Source organism: Rutidosis leptorrhynchoides, chromosome 2 (genome assembly GCF_046630445.1).
Source record: "Rutidosis leptorrhynchoides isolate AG116_Rl617_1_P2 chromosome 2, CSIRO_AGI_Rlap_v1, whole genome shotgun sequence".
NCBI lineage: Eukaryota > Viridiplantae > Streptophyta > Magnoliopsida > Asterales > Asteraceae > Rutidosis > Rutidosis leptorrhynchoides.
Genome location: NC_092334.1, coordinates 153784242 through 153811315, shown reverse-complemented (window position 1 = coordinate 153811315; position 27074 = coordinate 153784242). Strand labels below are relative to the sequence as shown.

Sequence of the window (27074 nt, the reverse complement as noted above, 5' to 3'; positions counted from 1 at the left end):
TTTCCGTTTAACAAAAACCATGAAACCGACCACCCCTAGCCCACTATCTCTCATCTTATATCTCTCTAATCTTGAGATAACCACCACCACTAACCACCTCAAATCTCCTACCAACTAGAACCACCATCGATCTCCACAATCACCTCCACCATGTGCAACCTTCACCCTCGCAACCACCACCTTTTCTCTCTCTCTCTCTCTCTCTCTCTCTCTCTCTCTCTCTTCCTTCTTCTTCTTTCTTCTTCCTATCGTCACCATCTGCTATCTATTTATTTCTGTTTTCGAAGACCAACACAACAAGACCCATTTAATTACCAATCACCACACACCACCTGGCACCTGCGTATTCTGTGTTTCTGTTTGAACAGCCCCAAAACACATGAAAACCCGCTACTACTGCTTAAAAATACCGTTGTAATCTTGCTGTTCTACTGCTACTGCCGGCTGTTTATTACTTTCTGTCCAACCACCGTATACCGCCACCACTACCTGCTACGATTGCTATTTTGTTGTTTCTTTTACCGCTGCTGTAAACTGTAGCTACCACTCGTCGTTTCTATTAAAAGTACACCTGAATGAGATGATTGAAAAGTGGCTTGATGATGAAAATAAAAAGTGATGGTTAATAAGGTTGAGAAGTTGAGGTTCTAGTTGAATAAATAATATACCAAAGACCCCACCCACTTCTTGATGTCGAGTTCCTCATACTGCATACACTAGACATTTAAAATAATTGGTCTTGAATAAATCAGTTGGGCGTGATCTTTTTTTTTCATTAACTGGGTCGAAATCCTTTTCATTGTTGGGCTAGACAATCGTTCTTGGACTCAAACTTATATTTTTATGCTTTGGGCCGAATATTGCTATTGGTTGTTGGGCCAAATTAATTTTGTGGGGACTAGTAGTATACACCCATGTTACAGTTTAGATGATGAGAAATTTAATGATATGGATTGAAGACAACGTGATGATGATGACATGATATGCTAATATTATGATAGGTCACGATTATATTAAGGACAAGTAAGATAGCTTGAGGTTAAGATGATGATAAGATTAGGAGATGATAGATGATAATGTTATGGGTTGATGATGATACTTTAATGATATTGATAATGATATCGTGAAGATAATAACGTTTATGATGATGAAAATAAATATGATTGAAAATGATGATAATGTTAGGAAGAAGAAGAGGGAAAACAGAAATAAGGTTATGGAGAATTAGGATGCAAAATAAAATAGAAATGATCGAGCAGAGCGGTTGGTTTGGAATGTTTGTGTTATCAGGTTTGAGGTTCGTGAATTCGAGGCCAACCCTGCATTGTTCAGTTCCGTCGTATGAATATTTTTACTACAAAATATTGGATTGTGAGTTTCATTATTCCCTTTTTATATACATTTTTGGGCTGAGAATACATGCAAATGCTTTATTAACTGTTTTACAATATTTATATGCGTAAGTTTCATTTGCTCCCTTTTTAAATGTTTTTGCAATATATATTTTTGGGACTGAGAATACATGCGCTTTTATAAATGATTTACAAAATAGACACAAGTATGTGAAACTACATTCTATGGTTGAATTATCGAAATCGAATATACCCCTTTTTATTAAGTCTGGTAATCTAAGAATTAGGGAACAGACACCCTAATTGACGCGAATCCTAAAGATAGATCTATCGGGCCCAACAAGCCCCATCCAAAGTACCGGATGCTTTAGTACTTCGAAATTTATATCATGTCCGATGGAGGATCCCGGAATGATGGGGATATTCTTATATACATATTGTGAATGTCGGTTACCAGGTGTTCAATCCATAAGAATGATATTTTGTCTCTATGCATGGGACGTATGTTTATGAGAAATGGAAATATGAAATCTTGTGGTCTATTAAAAATTATGAAATGATTATTTATGTTAAACTAATGAACTCACCAACCTTTTGGTTGACACTTTAAAGCATGTTTATTCTCAGGTATTAAAGAAATCTTCCGCTGTGCATATGCTCATCTTAGAGATATTACTTGGAGTCATTCATGACATATTTCAAAAGACGTTGCATTCGAGTCGTTGAATTCATCAAGTTTATTATCAAGTCATTATAGTTTAGATATATTATGAAATGGTATGCATGTCGTCAACTTTTGATGTAAAGAAAGATTGCCTTTTCTAAAACGAATGCAATGTTTGTAAAATGTTTCATATAGAGGTCAAGTACCTCGCGATGTAAGCAACTGTTGTGAATCGTTTATAATCGATGTGGATTTTGTCCGTATGGATTAGGACGGGTCCTTTCAGTTGGTATCAGAGCGTTGGTCTTAGCGAACCAGGTCTGCATTAGTGTGTCTAACTGATAAGTCGTTAGGATGCATTAGCGAGTCTGTACTTCGACCGTGTCTGCATGTCAAAAGTTTTGCTTATCATTTCATGTCGAAAATCATCAGTTTATCATCCTTAGGAAATTACCTGCTTATCATTCTTAGTCTAGACATGTCTTACTACCTCTATTGAGTAGACAGTGTATAGATAGATTCATATCTTAGTGTATCTGTTATTGTTACCTTTGCCTGACAGCTTTCGTATATTCCTCCGTAACTTATGGGATTTTAGTATTATATATGCATATGTAACTTATGTATTGAAGGGTACTAATCTACATCCTATAATCTTTTTCTTATCGAAAATCCTTCAGCTGATCGTACGAGATAAATCCCTCAACCAGTTCGAGTCCCTCAGATTCCGATAGCTATTCCGATAATTATTCCGACAACTAATCCGATAAGGATTTCCACTCGAACTCAGAAAGCAGTATAACCAGAATGAATCAACCAATCATCCATCTCCAATTCATCTGATGGGTTCGTAGTCGACTTAATCAATGGAGATGCAAAGAAGGCGATCCTTCCCACCAACCGAATTCACCTCTTAGCGAAGAACCTAAGGCATTTACTGGCGAACCTGTTCGCAACACCGTTTATACCCTTTTTGCAAGAATTTTCCATCTTGAGACTACCATTAACGGAACTAGAGAAGATATCCGACCTCTACCTCACACTGATAACCAACCAAGGTTTGTAGAAGAAGTTAAAGAACTCCGAGCTAGAGTGTTAACTTTAGAGAGCACGGTATATAATTTGCAAGCAACAGCAGTATCACCAACACCAGTAACATCACCAGCCTCATTTCCAGAGTATCTCATCGCGACTATATGCTATCTCAAATCATAGATCTTATTCATTCGCTCGTTTCGACTGACAATCATCCCGGAATAATAGAAGAAGTCAATGAACTTCGCGCTCGAGTAATCAATTTGGAAAATATGGTGCAAAATTTACCAGCTTCAGCAACATCATCGGTACCAATAGTACCATCAATAAACAGCACCAGTACCATCAACAATCCATGCCTCCACAACTCATTCTGTACCTCGAGTATAATCATCGTTTTACGTATCGTTCTACATCAAATATCTTCTTTCTTCATGGCGATTATGTAATCTCTAATATTTTAGAGATTATATATTCTTGTTCTAACGGTAAAGCAAATGAGATTAATATCATATTAACTCATTAAATCCATGATTACATCTGAGGAAAATATATATGTAAGTATATTTTCATAAAGATTGTAATTAAAAATTCTTTTAGTACAAACTGTTAATGGTGAAAATATTTTAACGGGTAGGTAATACCCGAGGAATATTTAGATTTCACATTAATAGGTTACACTGTACATTCTTCGAATCTGATTCAACAGTCACTTACTATCCTACTTACACTCACAGATATACATATCCGTTCACCACAGAATAACCATTTTCATTCAATTTCATATTTAGATTTTAATCTATCAGAATCCAACAGGTGGCATAATGAAGAACACATTTGACGAAATAAAAATTTGATAGAAACAAACAAATTAACTATGAGAAAATTTGTTAAGAATCCACGCTAACTGTTTCTAGCTAACTGTTAATTCCTTATTACCTTTTATTTATCGCATTTTATTTATCGCAATTTTAATTCTCGCAATTTTATATATCGTTATTTAATTTCTGTTATTTATTTACGCACTTTAAATATCGGGACACGTATATAAGGTTTTGACATATCATATCGACGCATCTATATATATTATTTGAAATCACCATAGACACTCTATATGCAGTAATGATCGAGTTCCCTATACAGGGTTGAGGTTGATTCTACAATAATATATATAGTTTGAGTTGTGATCGAGTCTGAGACATGTACACGGGTCACGATACGTATTAATTAATTCGAATATTATATATTAAATTATATATGAATTATTGAACTGTCAACTGTGGACTATCGACTGTGGACTAATAAGATTGGACAATTAAAAAAAATGAATTAAAATATTGATTATAACATATGAAACTAAACAATTCTTCAAGTTGCCACTTGATTTCATCTTAAACCTCATTTGTATCTTGACGATTCCAATCTGCGTTCAAACCTTTCATGAATTCTTGAAAACACCTCAATCGAGAGGATGAACCAACCGCACTTCATCTACGGAAGAAGAGATTGATGCATATAGTTATGCACCTGAAAACATTCAGAACTTGAGTAAACGTTTAAACACGTATCCGTGCTAGCTCATTGGCGTTAATATTACTCAAAAATAACTTTGCAATTCCTTTCCAAATTAGCCAATTTTATCACATCTCCAGCAAGTCAACTTCGACTTTTCACTCGGATTAGCTTATTATAACCATGTTATATAAGTTGTCTTTTGTCATCGATACCGGGAAACCGTTTATATCTCACCATATTAGTAGTAAATTTACCAACAACTCCATTGATCTTCGACTTTCGAAAAATCACTATATTCAGTGAAACCCTATCATTTACTCATTTACACAATATAACTAGAATTACTATACCAACTACCGGGAATTAGCAAATCGGTATTTTGAAATCTCGCAGCATATCTACATCAACAGTTATAAGTATACATATAATCCTTACTTCTTAGAATTATGATCTTCCACTCTGAAATTTTGAAAAGCACCCAGTCTTCAAATCAATACTCCAAATTCTGAAAAAGCTGAATACAGCAGCAAAAATTGTACACGACCTTAACTGTCGAAAGTATGATGATAAAGAATGAAGTATTGGAAACACTCAATAGAAAATTTAGTACCGAAAAGCGGATTATGCGAAACTATGAAGGAAACCGTGGACAAATCACAAAGAATAAGTTTGACTTCAAAGAATCCAAATGATTCAATGCCTGCTGAAGTCTTTAGCGAATATCTTGCTCCTTACTCTAAACTTTTGCGGACAATAGTTTTCATCATCCTCTGATCTTAGATATTTAAAGATATTATCGTATCTTTCATTTTAAATATCCTCGATATTTCTGAATATATTCTCATAACTATTCTTATCTGAAATCATTAATCTATTAGTGCTACCAGTGTTATATCATATAGAAACTGTTAGTTTCTATATTCTGTAAACTTTCGAGTTTAAAATATGAATGTTATTGAAGTAATGTTGGGAACTGATGCATGAGTTAGTATAATATAATGACACTTGATCAACGTGATTATATTACAGTAATTCATGCTGAGTTTCTAATGGAACGTGATGATTCACAGAACATACTGTCATCATGTGACATTTACACGACTTTTACATTCTACCCAATCTCCAAACATAATAAGAACATATCTTCTTGATAGTTCTATCTTTTCGAATATTCTGGTAATTTGACAAATCAAGATCGTGCCATTACGACTTTCTTCTTAAAACATTAACTATGTTCATCCAAAAATCCATACCTATGAATTCCGGACCATTATTCGCTTGACTTGAAGTCGGGAAGAGGAGACAAAAGTATGGAACCCTTGAATATAAAACAAAATATAAAGCTCGACAACAACACATAAATTACAAACCGTGCATATCAATACGTATTGTCACGTAAAGGCACGGGAGAATTAAAAACACTATAACCCCAAGGTAATAGTAGAAGTAAATATAATCCTCCGATGGTAGATGAAAGAGAAGAATGACAGATATGAAAGTTAAGAGTATATCAAGGATCAGAACGGGATGGAGCATATTGACAAACATCTTAAAGTATGAATTGAGAAGAAAGAATAGAAGGTGTGAGTTGTGAAAAATAAAGAAGCGAAGAGGGTGGATTTATAGTGAAATATCCGACAGAGCAATCGAAACAGATTATCGCATTTAATCAAAGAAGATCCTGATTTCCTTAATCGCCAAAGAACCAAATCTTATTACGAAGATTTTCTTTAAATCTCATAAATTCCGGAAGTCAATCATAGCTACGTCATCGGTTAAAGCGAATATACATTTACTCATTTTACACTCTTGCGATAGCTTCACTTATGCTCTTTGCGTAATCAAATCGTTTTATCTATATTACTCAATGATGATAAAACTCTATTCACCAACTCATATTCGTCATGAAAACATTTTAATAGTTAGCCATGATGACCTCGATCAAATTTCGGGACGAAATTTCTTTTAACGGGTAGGTACTGTGATGACCCGGGAATTTCCGACCAAATTTAAACTTTAATCTTTATATGTTTCCAACACAATAAGCAAAGCCTGTAATGTTGAGTCTCGAAAACTTTGGAACAGTTACATGATTGAATTTGCCCTTTTGACCTATGCCCGACGATTCATGAACAATTGTGTGTAATTAAAAATGTAAAATAATAATAATAATTTAGTAATATTAGAATGAATATATATATATATATATATATATATATATATATATATATATATATATATATATATATATATATATATATATATATATATATATATATATATATATATATATATATATATATATATATATATGATATGAAACTATATGTGTATGATTCTTATCAATAATTACTATTATATAGTAATATATAAAAACGTATGAATATTAAATATTTAATATATAATATCATTATAATTAATGTAACAACAAAAATTAATAATAAAATTTTTGATATCATTGTTAATAGTATTATAACTAATAATAAAATTTTAAGCTTTAGATATTATAATTGTCATTATTAAGAATTATTATTATTGTAAATTATTATCATTATCGTTATTTGTTTTTAGAAAATAATACAAACCATTATTTTTTTTATCATTTATAAAAGTAGTATTTCTATTATTAGTGTTTCTATTAATCTGAATTATTAATATAATTATTAAAAATTAGTATTATTACTATTATTATTAATATTATTATAAACTTTACTCAAGATATTAAACGTATTATTATTATTATTATTATTATTATTTATATGATTATATTTAATAATTATCAATTTAATATTAATTACATATAATATATATATTTATAAACCAAAGAACTCGTACGAATTATGTTTGACGTCTTTCTCAAACTATAGGTAAATTTTGTTTCTGTTTAAAATCAATTCCAATCCATAGAGAAACAGCCAAATTCTGTTTGCTGTCACGATTCACCTTTTGTTTTAATTAATTAATAATTAATTTTTTTTTTTCTGGATTATATTTGCTGCCAAAGATTTTGGATATAATACTTGATTAGATTCAGTAATAAACAAAAATCCCACTTCACCTCACGGCCATCACTCCATCAGCTTACAACAACCTTGCATCTCGATCGATCATAAACACCATTCACTATTTCTTCTTCGTGACCACTACTAGTGCCACCGGTTAAACAAGCTCGACTACAAATGTTTCCGTTTAACAAAAACCATGAAACCGACCACCCCTAGCCCACTATCTCTCATCTTATATCTCTCTAATCTTGAGATAACCACCACCACTAACCACCTCAAATCTCCTACCAACTAGAACCACCATCGAGCTCCACAATCACCTCCACCATGTGCAACCGTCACCCTCGCAACCACCACCTTTTCTCTCTCTCTCTCTCTCTCTCTCTCTCTCTCTCTCTCTCTCTCTCTCTCTCTCTCTTTTCCTTCTTCTTCTTTCTTCTTCCTATCGTCACCATCTGCTATCTATTTATTTCTGTTTTCGAAGACCAACACAACAAGACCCATTTAATTACCAATCACCACACACCACCTGGCACCTGCGTATTCTGTGTTTCTGTTTGAACAGCCCCAAAACATATGAAAACCCGCTACTACTGCTTAAAAATACCGTTGTAATCTTGCTATTCTACTGCTACTGCCGGCTGTTTATTACTTTCTGTCCAACCACCGTATACCGCCACCACTACCTGCTACGATTGCTATTTTGTTGTTTCTTTTACCGCTGCTATAAACTGTAGCTGCCACTCGTCGTTTCTATTAAAAGTACACCTGAATGAGATGATTGAAAAGTGGCTTGATGATGGAAATAAAAAGTGATGGTTAATAAGGTTGAGAAGTTGAGGTTCTAGTTAAATAAATAATATACCAAAGACCCCACCCACTTCTTGATGTCGAGTTCCTCATACTGCATACACTAGACATTTAAAATAATTGGTCTTGAATAAATCAGTTGGGCGTGATCTTTTTTTTTCATTAACTGGGTCGAAATCCTTTTCATTGTTGGGCTAGACAATCGTTCTTGGACTCAAACTTATATTTTTATGCTTTGGGCCGAATATTGCTATTGGTTGTTGGGCCAAATTAATTTTGTGGGGACTAGTAGTATACACCCATGTTACAGTTTAGATGATGAGAAATTTAATGATATGGATTGAAGACAACGTGATGATGATGACATGATATGCTAATATTATGATAGGTCACGATTATATTAAGGACAAGTAAGATAGCTTGAGGTTAAGATGATGATAAGATTAGGAGATGATAGATGATAATGTTATGGGTTGATGATGATACTTTAATGATATTGATAATGATATCGTGAAGATAATAACGTTTATGATGATGAAAATAAATGTGATTGAAAATGATGATAATGTTAGGAAGAAGAAGAGGGAAAACAGAAATAAGGTTATGGAGAATTAGGATGCAAAATAAAATAGAAATGATCGAGCAGAGCGGTTGGTTTGGAATGTTTGTGTTATCAGGTTAGCGGGACGTCGCGTGTTCAAACCCGGACTTGGGCATTTTTTTTTAGGACGACTTATTTGAGGTTCGTGAATTCGAGGCCAACCCTGCATTGTTCAGTTCCGTCGTATGAATATTTTTACTACAAAATATTGGATTGTGAGTTTCATTATTCCCTTTTTATATACATTTTTGGGCTGAGAATACATGCAAATGCTTTATTAACTGTTTTACAATATTTATATGCGTGAGTTTCATTTGCTCCCTTTTTAAATGTTTTTGCAATATATATTTTTGGGACTGAGAATACATGCGCTTTTATAAATGATTTACAAAATAGACACAAGTATGTGAAACTACATTCTATGGTTGAATTATTGAAATCGAATATGCCCCTTTTTATTAAGTCTGGTAATCTAAGAATTAGGGAACAGACACCCTAATTGACGCGAATCCTAAAGATAGATCTATCGGGCCCAACAAGCCCCATCCAAAGTACCGGATGCTTTAGTACTTCGAAATTTATATCATGTCCGATGGAGGATCCCGGAATGATGGGGATATTCTTATATACATATTGTGAATGTCGGTTACCAGGTGTTCAATCCATATGAATGATATTTTGTCTCTATGCATGAGACGTATGTTTATGAGAAATGGAAATATGAAATCTTGTGGTCTATTAAAAATTATGAAATGATTATTTATGTTAAACTAATGAACTCACCAACCTTTTGGTTGACACTTTAAATCATGTTTATTCTCAGGTATTAAAGAAATCTTCCGCTGTGCATATGCTCATCTTAGAGATATTACTTGGAGTCATTCATGACATATTTCAAAAGACGTTGCATTCGAGTCGTTGAATTCATCAAGTTTATTATCAAGTCATTATAGTTTAGATATATTATGAAATGGTATGCATGTCGTCAACTTTTGATGTAAAGAAAGATTGCTTTTTCTAAAATGAATGCAATGTTTGTAAAATGTTTCATATAGAGGTCAAGTACCTCGCGATGTAAGCAACTGTTGTGAATCGTTTATAATCGATGTGGATTTTGTCCGTATGGATTAGGACGGGTCCTTTCAACAGGGCTGTGAATTGTAGACCCATTCGATAGACACCCAGAAGGAAGGTTGATCTTAGTTCAAATCGTTCCTTTAATAGGAGATCACCTTCACCAGTGTTTAAATCTTCTTCTGTGAAAACAAATGAAACAAAGGTTTTTCAAACTAATGATTACTATAGAAAACCATTACCGAAAAACACAGTTTGGAAACCTAAATCAGAAGTTAAGGGTGTTCAAAATCCTGAAGGTCCTTCTGGATCTAAAGGACAATGGGTGGAGTTGCCAGTTGTTGGCGTTGATGGGAAACCCACTGCCATTAGGGCATGGGTGGCCCTTTCTAAATAATCCTCTTACTTTAATGTGCAGGTCGCCTACAATCCACGCTGTAGTACTTGGATTGTTGATAGTGGGGTGTCCAGGCACATGACAGGGAACTTGTGTTTGCTTTCTAATGTGAAAATAGTGGATGGAGGACCAGTTTCTTTTGCAGGTAGTGAAGGAGGATTTATTACTGCTCAGGGTGTTATTTCTAATGAGAACGTCAGTTTTGATAAAGTTAATTATGTAGAGCAGATGTTGAACAATCTACTTTCAGTTTCATAAGTTGCTGACAAAAAGTATACTGTTGCTTTTGATGATAAGTTTTGTTATATTTTGAGAAAAGAGTTTGTAATTCTGGAAGACATGATTCTGATGACTGCTCCAAGGTGCAAGGATCTCTATATCCTTGATATGCGTAAGGCTCATGTTAAAGCAGCTACAGGCCATCAGGCCTTTGTTTCTAAGGCTACTGAACAGGAGTCGATTATCTGGCACAAGCGTATGGGTCATCTGAGTCTAAAGAAGATGAATAATCTAGTCCACAATGAATTAGTTGATGGTGTGAATGTTAAGAGTTTTCATATTCCTGAAGTATGTCTTCCGTGTAAACAGGGGAAACAGACTAAAAAGTCACATACTACCAAAAAGCATCATTCTGTTAATATTCCTTTGGAGTTGTTGCACATGGATCTCTTTGGTCCAGTTAATTGTATAACTCTCACTGGTGAATCTTATTACTTGGTAGTTACAGATGAATATTCCCGTTTCTCGTGGGTTGTGATGTTAAAACACAAGTCATACACTTTTGAGCATATTAAAGTTTTGATTCTAAAGCTTGAAAGTTTGTATAAGTTGAAGGTAAGAAAGATTCGTACGGACAATGGTACAGAATTCAAGAATAATCAGATGATGCAGTTTTGTAATGAGAAGGGGATACAACAACAGTTCAGTCCTGCTTATACACCACATTCAAATGGTGTTGATGAAAGGAAGAATAAGACTCTAATTGAAACCGCAAGAACAATGCTAGCTAATTCATGTCTTCCAATTGTTTTCTGGGGTGAAGCCGTGAGTACTGCATGCTATGTGATGAACAGAGTCCTAGTGGTGAAGAGACATGGTAAAACATGTTATGAACTGTTACATAAGAGAAAGCCGAACATTAAACATTTTGAACCCTTTGGTGCTCCTTGTACTATTCTGGTACGAGACGCTGGAGGAAAATTTAATTCAAAGGTTGTCTCTGGTATCTTCTTGGGATATGGGAATCCGAACAAACGGGTATATAACACTGAGTCAAAGTGTGTGGAAGAACGTTATGAGGTTAATATTCAACGCAATGCTCCACCTCGTGTTAGTAAAGGGTTCGCATGGCAGTTTGAATATGATAAGTTATTTGATTCCTTCAATCTTCCACCAGATGTTACAGAGGAAGAAATTCTAACTCAGATATTGTTTGATTCTCAAAACTCTACTGAGAATGTTATTACTATTCCAGCGCAAGTTCAGAATACGGTTTCTAGCTTGCAACCAAGTCCGCAGAGTGTTAGAGGTAATTTTGATTCAAATGAGGACGGGGTAGTATATACAGATGAAGATAATGAGCTTGAAGATGACGAGGAAGTTAGTCAAACGCGACTGACAGAGGAACATCTTAATCCTCTATATAATCAACCACCAACTGTAACAGTGCCTGAACCGCCAACTGAAGCAGGAGGTGTGCGTAGATCCAATCGTGTTATTCTGCCACCTAAACGTCTTGATAATTATTATGTGGATTCAAGAGGCATTCCTCACATTAGTATTCCTCAAGTGAAGTCTAATGAAGCTTCTACATATGGAGTTCCGACTACATCAGAGGTTCCCGTGACAAGTGTGAGTTCAACAGTAGCAGACGATGTTCAGACAGAGAGTGAAAATGTAGTGACAACCTTTTATTCATCACTGAATAAGACAGGAAAAATATTTGTGTATGCTCACTCATGTTATGTGTGTCAAATCGAACCTAAAGATGCTTATGAGGCATTGAAGTATGACGAGTGGGTTAGTGCAATGCAAGAGGAGCTGTTACAATTTAAAGGTTTGGAAGCTAGTCAATCCACCACATGGTTGTGTGCCCCTATGGTCTTCGATGGGTTTTGAAAATAAGAAGGATGAACAGGGTATTGTTATCAGAAACAAAGATAGATTGGTGGTGAAGGGATATCAACAGATCCCTGAAATTGACTATGATGAGGTATTTGCTCCGGTAGCGAGACTGGAGGCTATTAGGATTTTCTTGGCCTTTGCATCCTTCATGGGATTTAAAGTTTTTCAGATGGATGTTAAAAGTGTATTTTTGTACGGAGAGATCAATGAAAGAGTGTTTGTTGAACAACCACCCGGTTTCAAAGACCCGCATTTCCCAGAAAAGGTTTATCTACTTGAAAAGGCACTTTATGATCTTCACCAAGCTCCGAGAGCATGGTATGCAATGTTGTCCAACTATATGCTTGAAAACGGTTTTAGGAGAGGTGTCATTGATCAAACACTTTTCATCAAGAAGAAGGGACAACATCTTATGTTAGTGCAGGTTTATGTTGATGATATTATCTTCGGGTCAACAGATCAGGGAATGGTTGATGAGTTTGAGAAGGTGATGCAGCAGAAGTTCAAAATGAGTTCAATGGGAACGATAAAGTTTTTCTTAGGTCTGCAGGTAGCTCAGACGGATAAAGGCATCTTTTTACATCAAACCAAGTATGTTGCTGATATTCTGAAGAGGTTTCAAATGAAAGCAGAAAGACCAGCTAAGACTCTGTTGTCTGTGAATCATGGGATATCACCTGATTATGAGGGTGCTTCAGTGGACCAAACATTATACAGGGCAATCATAGGTTCTCTAATGTATCTTACAGCTTCTCGACCAGATATCATGTTTGTGGTTTGTCTGTGTGCCTGTTATCAGGCGAATCCTAATGTTCATCATATGTTGGTGGTTAAGAAGATTATGAGGTAATTTAAAGATACACCGAGTTTAGGGTTATGGTATCCGTGTGAGGATGGTTTTGATCTCACAGCGTATAGTGATTCTGACTATGGAGGTTGTAAGAAAGATTTTAAGTCAACATCAGGGGGTTGTCAATTTCTGGGTAGCAAACTAGCTACCTGGCAGTGTAAGAAGCAGACAGCGGTGGCTCAGTCCACTTGTGAAGCAGAATACATTGCTGCGGCCATCTGTACATCACAGGTCATCTGGATTCAACAGAAACTGCGTGACTACGGTTTGCAAATTTCTAACACTCCTATTTATATTGATAATACTGCTGCCATAGCTGTCACTAAAAATCCCGTAAATCATTCTAAAACGAAACATATAGGGATTAAATACCATTTCATTAGAGATTGCTATGAGAAAAAGTTGATAGATGTAGTGCAGATAGACACTACAGCCCAAAGGGCTGATCTCTTCACAAAAGCTTTTGATAAACCACGCTTTGATTTTATGTTAAAGGAAATAGGTATTAAATTGCTTACTGACGTGGTTCCTGAAACTGAGGTTCCTAACACAGAGGAACCTAACCAAGAGACTGAGTTATGAAGAACTTAAAACTACTTGTATATTATGTGTAGCTTTGCATGGTAGTTTGTAGGTCATTTGCATGTTCTCTTTCCATTTGCATGATAGATTAGTTTTTGCTGATATTTCTGCATGTTTGCTTATGTTTTTAGATAGTTTTATGCTTTTGTACAGAGAAAATAGAAAAGCCATAAAAATCAGAAAAACAAGAAAAACAAATAAAAATTGAAAAACCTGAAAATGAGTTGCTTATTATGTTTGTGGGGAAGTGATTGCAATACTAAACTGACATGTAAGTTGTGAAAAACAAGTAATACAGGATGATTGATAATGTGTTAGTAGACTTTATTGGCCTAATTCTAGATAGAGATGATCACACTAACAAAGCGTAAATATCATGATGAGAAAATCATGGAAAGATTTACAGCGGTTGAGGGTAGTCACCTACTTATCACTGAATATGTACTGAGAAATGATTGTTCAGAAACTCAACAGACGGTTGAGGTCTCCCCTACTACGATTTATACTCAGTAGCAAAGGATAATTTTGTGAGTCCTTAAGGTGAGCATATTTTGTCTAGGATGCATACTTGCTCCTATTTACCTTTATTACTTGGACCGAAATTCAACAACATACATATTGGGTACCCAAAGGGAGGTGTTTTCTCTAACAGGGTTGAGAAGTGCAGTCTTGTATCACAGACACAGTATGATTTATATATTGCAACGTCATCGGGTTCTAGATTTCAACATCAGAAGATTGGTTTTCCGTGCAGTTACTACTAAAGTCGAAGACAGTGGTGCATTATCATCATGTATAGTTGTATCTATTTATTTATTTTGTTTGTTTTATTTATGGAGAAAAGGAAACATCAGAAAATCCAAAAAAAAAAAAAATATATATATATATATATATATATATATATATATATATATATATATATATATATTGCAAGTTATGTTATGTCTCTGTTTATTTATTTAAAGTTGTAAATAACATGATGCACCACATTAATGCAAGAGAATCATGGATCAAGAATTGAATAAAGCTTTGAAGATTCTTACGTTATCTAAGTCTGAGACAATAGATATTCCAATCGGAGAATTATTTGGACGATTTAGTTATCTACATCTGAGGGGGAGAATTTATCAGATCATCAGATATAGAGAACTTAAATCATTCAGTTCACATCACATTTGGTGGACTTTACATCTTTTGTCTGTGGTATGGGATTGTACCGAGTGACCTGGATCACTTCCATCCATCCAACATCATACATCATACTATTTCCATTTAAGTATGGGGTTTATAGCGGCCGGTATGCGCCTTAACAAAGTATGCAATAAATTTGAGATTAATAACGTTATTTGAAACGAAAAGTGTAAGTTTAAGGTAGAAGCTCATGGCTGACAGGGTTGCTAGAAACATCGTGAGATGGTTCTGTTCAATCAAATTGAAAGTACATTGATGTGATAAGAGGACAGCGTCAACATGTTGTGCTCAATTGTTCTACCTGAGAAATTGTGCGATCTCAAATGAGGACTGACTTTGTGATCAAAATCTGGCATTGAAAAATGTTAAAGTAATTAATATAACGTCATCATCGAAGTCTAGGGTGAAAGTTGATAAATGTTTACTGATATATTTGAAAGTTGTTCTGTATATGCTTTATCAAATAAGTTAATGAATGAACTGTGGAATAACATGTCAATATAGTTCAGTTCTAATCCCCGAATCAAAAGATTTAATCAATTGGATATATCAACTCACAAAAAGATGTGTTGTGCCCCTTGCAGTGTGATTCATGATAAGCAGTATTACCTGTTCCTATGCTGATAACATCATATACTCTTCTTATGCTATTGTTTAATGAAACTGATGTTAGAAGTTGATTTATTGTAGATCTAAAAGGTTAAATGGTACTGAATATGTCTGTTATAATATTGCTAATCATGACACACTGGATCTTGTACAGTAATTTACTTTGTGTATTTGCATGTGCATGCATATCTGAGATTGTTTGCATTCATAAGTTAGTTACATGTGCATTTCTGTTTATGTATTAAGCCAAGCAACTCAGTTCTCAGAGAGGTTTACTGTGAAAGGAATCCTCTGTTTTTTTTTATTAAATTTGAAAACAAGTTGTTTAGAGCTTAAAGGAACAAAGCGTGTTTGATTTATACTGTGGAGATCAGACAAAGGGGGAGTGAATGTGAAAAAGAAGGTAAAGTTTGAGTATGAAAAGTGTTAAGTTTTTAAATTTTTCAAGGCCAAGACCACCGGCCGACAGTATTTACCCTCGGCCGAAGGACTCTGACACTCGACCGAGTGTCTGGACCATCGGGCCGAAGGATTAGACCATCGGCTGATGGTCACTGACAGAGTATAAAAGGGCCAAAGTCGATCGGGTCAGTCACTTTGTGCGAATTTGTGAGATTTTACCTTCGATTTTCAAGTGAAAGAGAAAGGAGTTTGTCCGATAGTTTTGTGCATCTTTTCTTTGTGATTCTAGCGCCGTTAACGAGGTACTCTAACCTGCTTTCATCTTTTTAAATCGTTAATTTCATATTCGATGTATAAACTTTCAATCGAGTGATTTTCTGGACATTATCTGTTAAAATTGTTGATATATTTGTGTTAATCGGCCCCCTTAGAGAATATTGTGACCAGGAATTGACCCAGAAACAACAGATTGATCGAATTGAAATATTGATTAAAAAACAGATCTGATGAACTACACTCTACCAATGGTCTCTGACCATCGACCGATGGTGTCTTACACTCAGCCGTATGTCTCTACACTCGGCCGTAGGTCCCCAAGTTGATCGGTTGTTAGATTTTTGATGGTGTGTTTAGACCAACTACCGTAGGTCTAGACCATCGGACCGATGGTCTAGTCCATCGACCGATGGTCACTTAATTGGACCGATGGTGGGTTTTTATGTTTAATCTAAATGAATTTTAGGTCTCTGATAATCTTTGTTATGCCTATCTAATGCTAGTGCTTGTAGTCTGTATTAGAATGTCAGGTGATTCCTTTGTTAGGCAATGGATGTTTAACATCGACCGTAGGAGAATTCTAGCTAGTGGACGACCCATCTTAGTGGAACAAAAGGTCATTGCGACTCGACAAACCTATGGTCTTTGGGAACAAATTGGTTGTCAAGCATTCTTAGACATTGGGGATTACTTCTGTCCTGATTTATTGTGGGAATTCTATGCCAATGTTTCCTTAGAAGATAGTAAGAAGAAATTTGTACACTCAGGCCTATTTGACCAACAGTATAAGTGGACCATGGAGGAATTCTCAAATTTGTTGAATGTTCCTCACACTCGGGTTAAAATATTGTATCCTGGCAAAGATCTAAGAAAGATTCCCAACAGATTCAAACTGTCTGACATTATTGTAAGGATATGCAAGCCAGGGAGAGTAGTTAATGCTGGTAGGGTTGAGATTAGTGATGATGATGTGTCACAACAACATGAGATACATTTGAGAATAATCAAAAGTAATGTGACTTTTAGGAGAGAAGGAGATAATCTGTTGTCTGGTACTGAAGCTCTGCTTTTGTATTGCCTACTAGAGTGTATTCAAGTGAATATGGGCCACTTTCTCATTCATGTGATGAAAGATTTTCTTGAGATGGAAGAACCATTTCCCAATGCAGCTTTATTGCATAACTTGTTTGAGAAACTTGGTGTGGTTCAATATGAGGAAAAGCCAGTGCCAGAGAATCCCATTGTGGGATAAGTGTTTCTGAGTTTATGTTTCTGTGTTTGTTTTTGTTATTATGTATTTTCAGCTTAGTTTGTAATTTGATGATGCTAGCCTGTTAGCATTGATACACTATTCTATGGCTGTAATAATATTACTTCGGACATGTAATCGTGATCTTGATCTTATGGACTAAATGATGTAATATATTCTGTGATGATCACACTGTGTTATCTAATAAGTCATGAATAAACGATGCTGATTTGAAATTGTGTTTGCAGTTATTGTTAATCATGTCAGGTGTTCAGATTGATCAAGAGCAGGTAGTTCATGGTTCTGAAACTGAATCATCAGGTGGACCAGAATCAGCTGATCTTCCAGGGTTAAAAGCCTGCAGTGGTTCTAATTTGACTGCTTTTTTGAACGAGAAGGGTCTGTATGCTAGAAAATACAAAGGAGTGATCAAGTTTCTGAAGAGTTCTAGAATCTTTGCAGCTGTATCCATGCCTTGTACTACTTATTATTCTCATCAGAGAGAATTCTGGGAGAAGGCAAAAGTTGAGACTGTAGATGACCGAAGGGTGATTGTGAGTTCTGTGTGTGGTCAAGAGGTTAAGATTTATGAAGACACGATTCGCAACACATTTCTGTTTGAGGATGATGAGGATATGCCCAAGAAGTTGTCCAAGACAAAGATTACTGGGTGTATGTTAAGGTGTAAGTATACTGGTGATATTACTCGAGCTACAATCAAAAGAAGTGGGTTCACTCCACCGTACAGATACTTATCACTGGTTGTGGTTAAATGTTTAAGTCCGTTACAAGGCGAGTTTGATGAACTGAGCGAGATCTATCAAGGAATGTTTGCTGCGTTGGTTCTGAAAGTTGATTTCAATTTCTCGGGGGTTATCTTTGATCTACTGGTGGAGAATGTGACGAGCCAGTTATATTTGATTTATCCGAGGTTTTTACAGATCATGATCAACCGTCAAACTGTTGATTTGCCAAGATTGAAGAAAGGTATCATTGAGTTGAAACATATGACAGATCTTACTTTCAATCGACTGGATCAGAAGAAAAGTGCTAATGATGGCAAGCTTTTGTGTCATCTTGCGAAAGAAACTTATCAGTGTCCTCCAGGGAAGAAGTGGAGAAATGAAAATAGTTTATCTGATCGAGAGCCTGATTTTGAGGTGGCAAATAGTGATGAAGAAGTTGAACAACCAGTGAATACTCAAGCTGCAGGTGGTTCAGGTGCTGGTGGATTAGTTGATGAAATAGGTGATGTTAATCCTAATGTGGGTGTTGAGGAAGCTTCGAGAGGTGAACGAAGAAGAATGGTTGAAGATGAGGGTTCACATGTGTCAACAAAGCTCAGACCGAAGAAAAGGTTTAGGTTTGTTTATAAAACTCCCAGTGGATCTGCTACTGGTGCTACCCAGGGAACTCAGCCTTCACAAACTCAAGGACAACAACCTCCACTTCAACAAACCCAATCAACTCATCAATCATCGCCCGTGGCACAACAAGTGTCTCAGGAGACAGTTTCTACTCCAACTCCTGATGCTCATCCACATACTGAGGCAGAAGGAGGTGTTAGTTCCTCGACTCTTCGTACTTTGAATGATTTATATGTTCAAGCTATGGCTGATAACTTGAGAATGAGAAAGGAAATGGATGAAAAGGCTGAGCAGCTGAAGGAGGAGAATCGTGTTAAGTCTGAGGATGTTGCACGGTTATCGTTGCAAGTTGACCTGTTGCAAAGGAAAGTTGGTGATCAATCGTTGTTATTGACTGATGCGAAAAGAGAAGCTTCACAAGCTAAGGAGTTGGCTGCATCAGCTCTTGCTAAGGTGACTGTATGGGAAGAGAAGTTTGATCTGGTTGAGATGCCTGAGGATGAGACCGATAACAGAATGGTGGAGGCTCCTGGTTCCTCCAAAGCTACAGCACTGTCAGTAATTCCTCTTAAAATTGATTATAGTTTTAGTGATTTCTTTTCTGAACAGGATGAGCTCAAGCATTCTGTTGTTTATGATGAACTAGAAGAGGGAGAGATCCATCACAACCTCTCTAGAGAAGAGCTGGACGAACTGGTGCGTCTAGAGCAAGAAGAAGCTAAAGCTGCTGACGCACAGTCCGATGATCCTCCATCTGAGGATGACTCTTTTGGACCTGAGGTTACAGAGGGTTTTAGCGATAGAGATGTAGATGATTTAGTTGAAGATGTTACTCATGAAGATTTTCCTACATATCGAAATGATAAGAATGAAGATCTTCCTGGTTTTGATGAATTGTTTAAGACTAATGATGAGATTTTGAATACAAGGTGTAAAGAGAAGGAGAGAACTGAAGTTTTGCCTGAAGGTTTCTTGCCTGTTAAGTATAATGATAAATCAGTTGAGAAGTTGGAAGCTGATTGGAGAGATATCTTGAGGATTAGAAAGTATTGTGAGAAACCGAAGCTTGAGTCGAAGTATTTGAAGATGATTAATCTGAGAAAGAGTGCGAAAGGGAGAATTCTAGCATGGGCTTATATTGAAGAATTCAACATGTTTGCAGTTAAACGAGAATTTGGTGTTGATTATTTTAAACATGACACGAATTCAAGTCACTACCATATTTTGAGCTAATGCAGATTGCCAGGTTAAGAATGTTGTATTGTGGAATGAACTATCTATCTTCGTTACTGGTTAAGAAGATTCGAATTGCATTTAATTCTAAGAATTGGGAAGGTATTAGGCCACAGTATCCTAGGATTAGTTACAAAGTTAATCCAAGAACTGGTGAATCTCAAAGAATTGTAAAGTACAAGCGGGCAAAGACGATGAAGAAGGTACCATTGAGGAAGTTGCCGCAAAATTGGAGTCAGAGATTCAGATGGTGGTTTTACGATGATCATTCTGAGGAAGCTGTGATTGTTTTGGATAAGTTGAAAGAGGGTGATATTGAGTGCATTCGTGTGTTGGATCCGATTTGGTTAAGAAACTGAACCGAGGCTGATATTTTCATGCTGTATTATAACCGTATGCTCTATCGACGCGAGAACAAGGTGCAGGCTGAACAGTATGTGAAAGTAGCAAAGCTGTGCTACTTTAATAACATGGTGATTGATCCATACGAATGAACTGTATGATGACTGAATACTTTTGAAATAGAACTAGGTCTTAGGGGGAGTTTGTTGGTGCATAATCCCGAGTTCTATCATGTAATAAGTTCTATTTGTATTGTGTTTACTATTTCAGTCGTGTAAGGATTTCGTCATTGATACATTGTGATTGATTTGATTAATGCAATGACGTAAAATGGTTCGAGCTGTTTGGTTGGCAGCTCATACCATCGACCGATGGTAAAGACCATCTAGGCGTCGATTCTATCAATATTTCATTGGTTAGATTGATCCCAAAGTGAACAACGTATTCGATTCATCCTAGTTTAGTGTTTTCCGCCTCTACTCTAGGTATAACGTTTAATCTAAGGTCCTAGATCGTCTAAAAGAAGGCTTAAACCCGTATATAATCAGACATAGTCTGTCAACTGTCTAAGACTGAAACGACCTGCCCTTATCCACCTGGACAAGTCATCAACATCTGGTCCCATTGCGATGATCGACTCCAAGTAATGTTCTTAAAATGAGCTAATACACAGCGGAAGGTTTCTTTCATACCTGAGAATAAACATGCTTAAAAGTGTCAACCAAAAGATTGGTGAGTTCATAGGTTTATAGTAACAACATTTATCAATAGTTTCAATAGACCACAAGATTTCATAATCATAAACATAATACACTCGCAAGTGTATGTAAATCATTCTAAGTGGTTGAGCACTTGGTAACCATACTTAACTATTAAACAACGTCGCATATTCCCTTTATTATGAAATCTCACTACACCGTACCAAGTGTAGCCTACAAAACAAAGTATTGTGCAACCGTTGAATACTGGTCGTCCAGTCCGGTTGGGGTTGTCAGGCCCGATAGATCTATCAACAGGATTCGCGTTTACAATACCCATGTAAATAGTAGTTACCAAGCTACAGGGAAATATGCCAGTGGTACGACTCAAAGTATAATGTATTTTAAGTACTTGTGTCTATTTCGTAAACATTTATAAAAGCATCGCATTTATTCTCAGCCCAAAAATATATATTGCAAAAGCAATTAAAAAGGGAGCAAATGAAACTCACCTAATGTATTTTGTAGTAAAAATACATATGGCGGCATTGAACAATGCAGGGTTGGCCTTGGATTCACGAACCTATATCGTTTGTATATTTATTAACACACAATAATCGTAATCGAACAATTTTATTTATTATATCTTAATTTATATATTATTTATTTAATTTGTGTATATATATTCAAAATGATTAATATCTATATAGTTATATTAATATATATATCTGATTTGTAATATATTAAAATACTTAATTTGTTATTTATGAATATTTATATAAAATTGTTAATATGATTAGTACGTACTTATAACCTTTATAATATCTTTAAAACTTTTATTTTAGTAATCATGATTAATTTAATATTAATATAGCTAACACTGATAATAACAATAGTGATAGTTTTAATGATAGTAAAATAATAATTTTAATAAAAATGATAATAATGTTAACAATTTTTAGTAATAACAATACTTTTGTTAAAAATAGGTCTTCAATGATATTGATACTAATATTAATGATAATATTATAGTTATAATACTTATAACAATTATAATTCTAGTAACAATTATAATGCTAATAGTTAATAGTAATAACAATTAATAATAACAATAACAATAATAATAATAATAATAATAATAATAATAATAATAATAATAATAATAATAATAATAATAATAATAATAATAATAATAATAATAAATGAATATGCTAGTAAACTACCTTATAATTAGGTTCTAAAAAGAATAGGCCATTGCAGGGCTCGATCCTGTGACCACTCGTTTACTCGACACCCACCAAAACCGTCCCTCTATCCTTGCTTTTCTATTTTATTATTAATTCAAATATTTATAAACCGTGCACTTAGTGTTCATCTTCATCTTCTTCTTTATATAAAAAAAATCGATCATAATCCATTCAGTTCATCAAAATCACGAGTTTTATACTTCAAACTAATTGTAATCAATCAACACCCATGCTTTTATCAATGGAAAAAAAATAAAGATAAAAAAATAACCTCCTGTACTGTTTCGACGAGGTAATGAAGAACACAAAATCGTTTATCAAAATCCGACCCTTTTTAGCTTAATATTACAACATGAAATACGTCTTAAATCTCTTATAGAAACTTTTGAATTCATCAATTTCAAAAGAAAAAACTCCTACGAATTTAATTTGATGTTTGAATATTCGTTTGACTTTTAAAAATAAAAGTTTGACTCTTAAATTCAAACTCATTTTAAAAGATTAAGAGTTGAAATTTACCAGATAGTTTTAACGAAACATTCCTAACAAAATTGTATTTGTGGATTTTGAAATGGAATTGGATTTCGAGTGTTTGGCAATCCAGTCGAGTAACAGGGATGACGATACCAGTTTTCTAATCTTTCTGTTTTTAATTCCTCTAATAACTGAAGTTAAAAACTATTATGATTGTTTATGGTGATGGAAAAATTCAACTAGACTCTCCTCCATGATCTGTGATGAATCGATGGATATATATAAAAAAAAATGGGTCGACATTTGTTCACGGGTATAACAGAAAATCAGAAAAAGATAAAAACAGAAAAAGGTAACCAGTGATGCGTAAATATCTGTATTATATATTTAACTGGATTTTCTTTTTATATCTGCTTATATTTATTTATATAGCTGTACTTAATATAATTATATATATATATCTGAATTATGTTTTCTGTTTAACTATATATATATACACACTGTATAATTTCATAATTTATATCTGTTTTATACATCTGTATTAGTATATCTGTATTTACATTATATAATTATTCTTATTAATTAGTAATTATAATTATAATAATAATACATTTAATATTATAAATAAAAATAAGAACTTATAATAATATAATGGTATTAACAATTATATTATTATTAATGATAGTGAATATAATATCTATGGAATTAATAATATTAATGTTATTTATCATAATATAATACTAATTATAATAATAATACTAATATTACTAATGTTAATAACAATATTAGTAATAATAATATCATAACAAATTAAATATATCACTTTCGTACCTATTGATTATATATTTAAAATAATATTAATATCATTAGTATGACATTAATATTAGAAGTAATAACAATATTATTTTAACAATTATAGTTATACTTGTATACTTGTATTATTACTTATGTGATATTTATATATATTAACTTTTATTGAATAATTATTATCTATACATTCAAAATATATCACAAAATATATATCTACTTCCATTTTTAATATCAACTTTGTATCTTGTATGTTATTTTATGTTTTTAGTTCTAATGATTCAGTTGTATTTTAGTATTTCACTACTTACATTTATATTTATATATTTATTTATTTACAAACATTTGTTCGTGAATCGTGGGGGATTAGTCAACGGTCAAATGGTATCATGAAATAGTTCCAAAATTTTCAAGACTCAATATTACAGACTTTGCTTATCATGTCAAAGATAATGAATCGTATCGAGAATTTGGTTTAAAATTAGTCGAAATTTTCCGGGTCGTCACAAAGACAGTCGGTTGACTGTGTGTACTCAGTCGGTCGAGTGAGTAGACTCACTCAGTCTACTGTGTTGGCAGATTAACTATTGATATAAAACATTAACGTACACTCATAACAATTCAATAGTCATAATGTTAGAAGTTATTACATGACCGAATGTAAACAAATGATACATAGAACTAGGGATTATGAACCAACACTTAGCATTACAACACTACTTCCTTCCACATCAGCTTTTTTTGAGGTTATCAAATTCCTCATTTGACATGATAGCTTTTCCTTCATAATAGAACGACTGCACAAGAAACAGAACAGATCAATCAATAATGAACGAGAAAATGAAAATAGATGAATTCATCTCATAAGTGAATCAAAGGTGCAGAAAAAATGAAATATATCTGGCAACAACTTCAAGGTTATAGTAGGCAAAATCTTGTCATTTCTCCTATTGTCTTCTTCTCTTTTTTATCTAAGCTGCAATATGGCATTATGTTGCTATCAACAACTTCATCTTCTTTAATTTGACCTGAAAGAGTACACACTCCAAATATGAACTTATGTTGATGTTGCATTTATTGTATAAAAGTAACATAGTGGGACTGTACTACTGTACAAGTGCTGTTTCCTGAGCTGATCGATATATAAAAATGGGGTTGGCTCTGATATTGGAAATCACCAATGCCATTTTTCTCATGCCACAACTTAAGTACTTAAGCATGCATAAACATCTAATTCTTGGTGAACCGCGTCACATATATTGCATACATTAGTTTTTTTTTTTTTTTTTTTTTTTCCAAAGTGGGACTTTGGTTTGCACCTATTAACCGATTATCTCCAACATGTGCGTTACATAATTACGTGTGATTGTGTATTTATGTGAACATAGTAATAGTGAAGTTCACAATGTACGTGTTGAAGAAACTAAACGGAAAACTTGGATTCAAATTTCATAGGCACTTCAAAAAAAATCGTACAGAATTGAGACGGAGCAAGTTTCTTGGTACTATATGCACAAATAAGTTCATCGCTAACCCATTAAATCGCTTTGATTTAATGGGATGGACGAGAAAATACAGAAAATTACATAGCAGATATACATACTAGACTGTAGCCCTTTCAAATACTGGCTAAACAATATATGTGTGATGATAAAAAATAAAAAAAAAATCACCAGCAGAATGAATAGTTGTGGCAATAAAACAAGGTGTGTGAGATCAATGGAAGTTGACATTCGCTTGGTACGTCAATCCTAAATTCCAATTAGCCGGAGCAACATTGTATGCTGTAATTGTCTGTTTAGTGGTGAATGAAGTTAGCCTGAAAGAGACAGCTTGACCCTTAAGTGTTGCGAAAGCTTGATAAGAAGCACCCCAGTTATGGCTCATGCTGATCCAACCGGTTTTGGTCCCCTTAACCCACATGTTATGAAGGTCACCAGCACCACCAACATTCATCACATACACCAACAACCAATATCCATTTCCTTGAAATGAAAATCTAATGCCACCTTTTCTAATTCCACTGCAAGGTACCCTATATTTAAGTACCAAATATACACAAACATGTTAGCCTAAAACCAACTTTTAGTTAATATGTTCTTTGAACAATTAAAAGGTTACAACTTTAGAAAAAAAGTTTGATGCTTTCTGTTAAAGAAACATAAATGTATATATGTACCTGCGGTACATGACAGGGATGATGCCAGCTTTCCATTGAGCGATTTTCATGAACGCAGGTTTAGCCATGTCGAAATGGGTTCGAGGAGGGTTGCACCATCCACCATTGTTTGAATCCTCAGACCAGTTTGGTGGGCACAGGTTGGTTGCAGTAATGGTTGTGTACCCTCTGTAGCACCAAGGTGACTGGACACATCGTATTTGGTAACACTGACCACAAGCATATCCGTCACTAAATAGTGTCGAACTCAATGCGGCTGTGTCAGTACCGTATCCGTTAGTGACCAAGTTTCCATACCCACATGCACCTCCTGAAACAAAGTTGTTAATAGACTCTAAAAATAAATATTTGCTACATGATCAAATATTAAAATATTTTTCCATTACATACCCATGGTTGAGGCTGCAGACTCATCGCCATAGAATGTAGCGTGGGCGAGAGACCATGGACTAGGAACGTAGCCATGGTACATGGCTCGTGTAGGGTTTACGAGCCAGGAGAAGATGAGTGTGATGATACTAAAGAAGAAGCAAAAGCTCCGGGTATGATTAAATAAAGCCATTGTGTTTGATTTCTTAATCTTGATTGCTTAAAGATGTAGTAGTGAAGTGTGTGTGATGTTGCTTATTAACTTCAATATCAAGGGACATTTATAGGATCCAAAATGTAACTAGTGACAAAATGTTAGAAATGGGTTCAGTGGCTAACATGACCTTCACGTAGGTTGACATTCTAAAGTCAAACTTGCTTCCATTTTTCTTAAATATATACGTGCAAGCAAGTTGTATGTGTTTTGTTAGACTGGACAAATCTGAATTGGCCAAAAGCAAATAAATTTAATATTAGAATATTGTACATGCACGTCATTTTTATAAGATTGTGATAATACTCGTTTTACAAATAATCAAATGAGAAGGTTTCGGTTGTTGGATGACAAAGAATATAAAGATTATATTCCACGTCTTGTTATATCTAGCCGACTGTGTTGTAC

At 34.5% G+C, this 27074-nt stretch overlaps 1 protein-coding gene and 1 pseudogene across 1 annotated transcript; both read right to left on the bottom strand.

Annotated features, from left to right (window-relative positions):
* LOC139888368 (PGR5-like protein 1A, chloroplastic) overlaps positions 1–24978 on the bottom strand; it is a 137976-nt pseudogene extending 112998 nt beyond the window's left edge.
* A 642-nt stretch (positions 24979–25620) lies between these two features.
* Positions 25621–26645, bottom strand: LOC139891513 (expansin-A7-like). Its single transcript, XM_071874483.1, has 3 exons — positions 26474–26645; positions 26084–26393; positions 25621–25939 (listed from the first exon to the last, which is right to left on the bottom strand). The coding sequence occupies exons 1-3, from the start codon at positions 26643–26645 to the stop codon at positions 25621–25623; spliced, it is 801 nt and encodes a 266-aa protein (XP_071730584.1).
* Positions 26646–27074: the final 429 nt, after the last annotated feature.

Excerpts from the sequence above, each read along its gene's own strand:
- LOC139891513 (XM_071874483.1), bottom strand. The coding sequence starts at position 26,645 with ATGGCTTTATTTAATCATACCCGGAGCTTTTGCTTCTTCTTTAGTATC. Across the intron at positions 26,394-26,473 it reads GTCTGCAGCCTCAACCATGG|GAGGTGCATGTGGGTATGGA; the intron begins GTATGTAATGGA and ends ACTTTGTTTCAG. Across the intron at positions 25,940-26,083 it reads ATCCCTGTCATGTACCGCAG|GGTACCTTGCAGTGGAATTA; the intron begins GTACATATATAC and ends ACTTAAATATAG.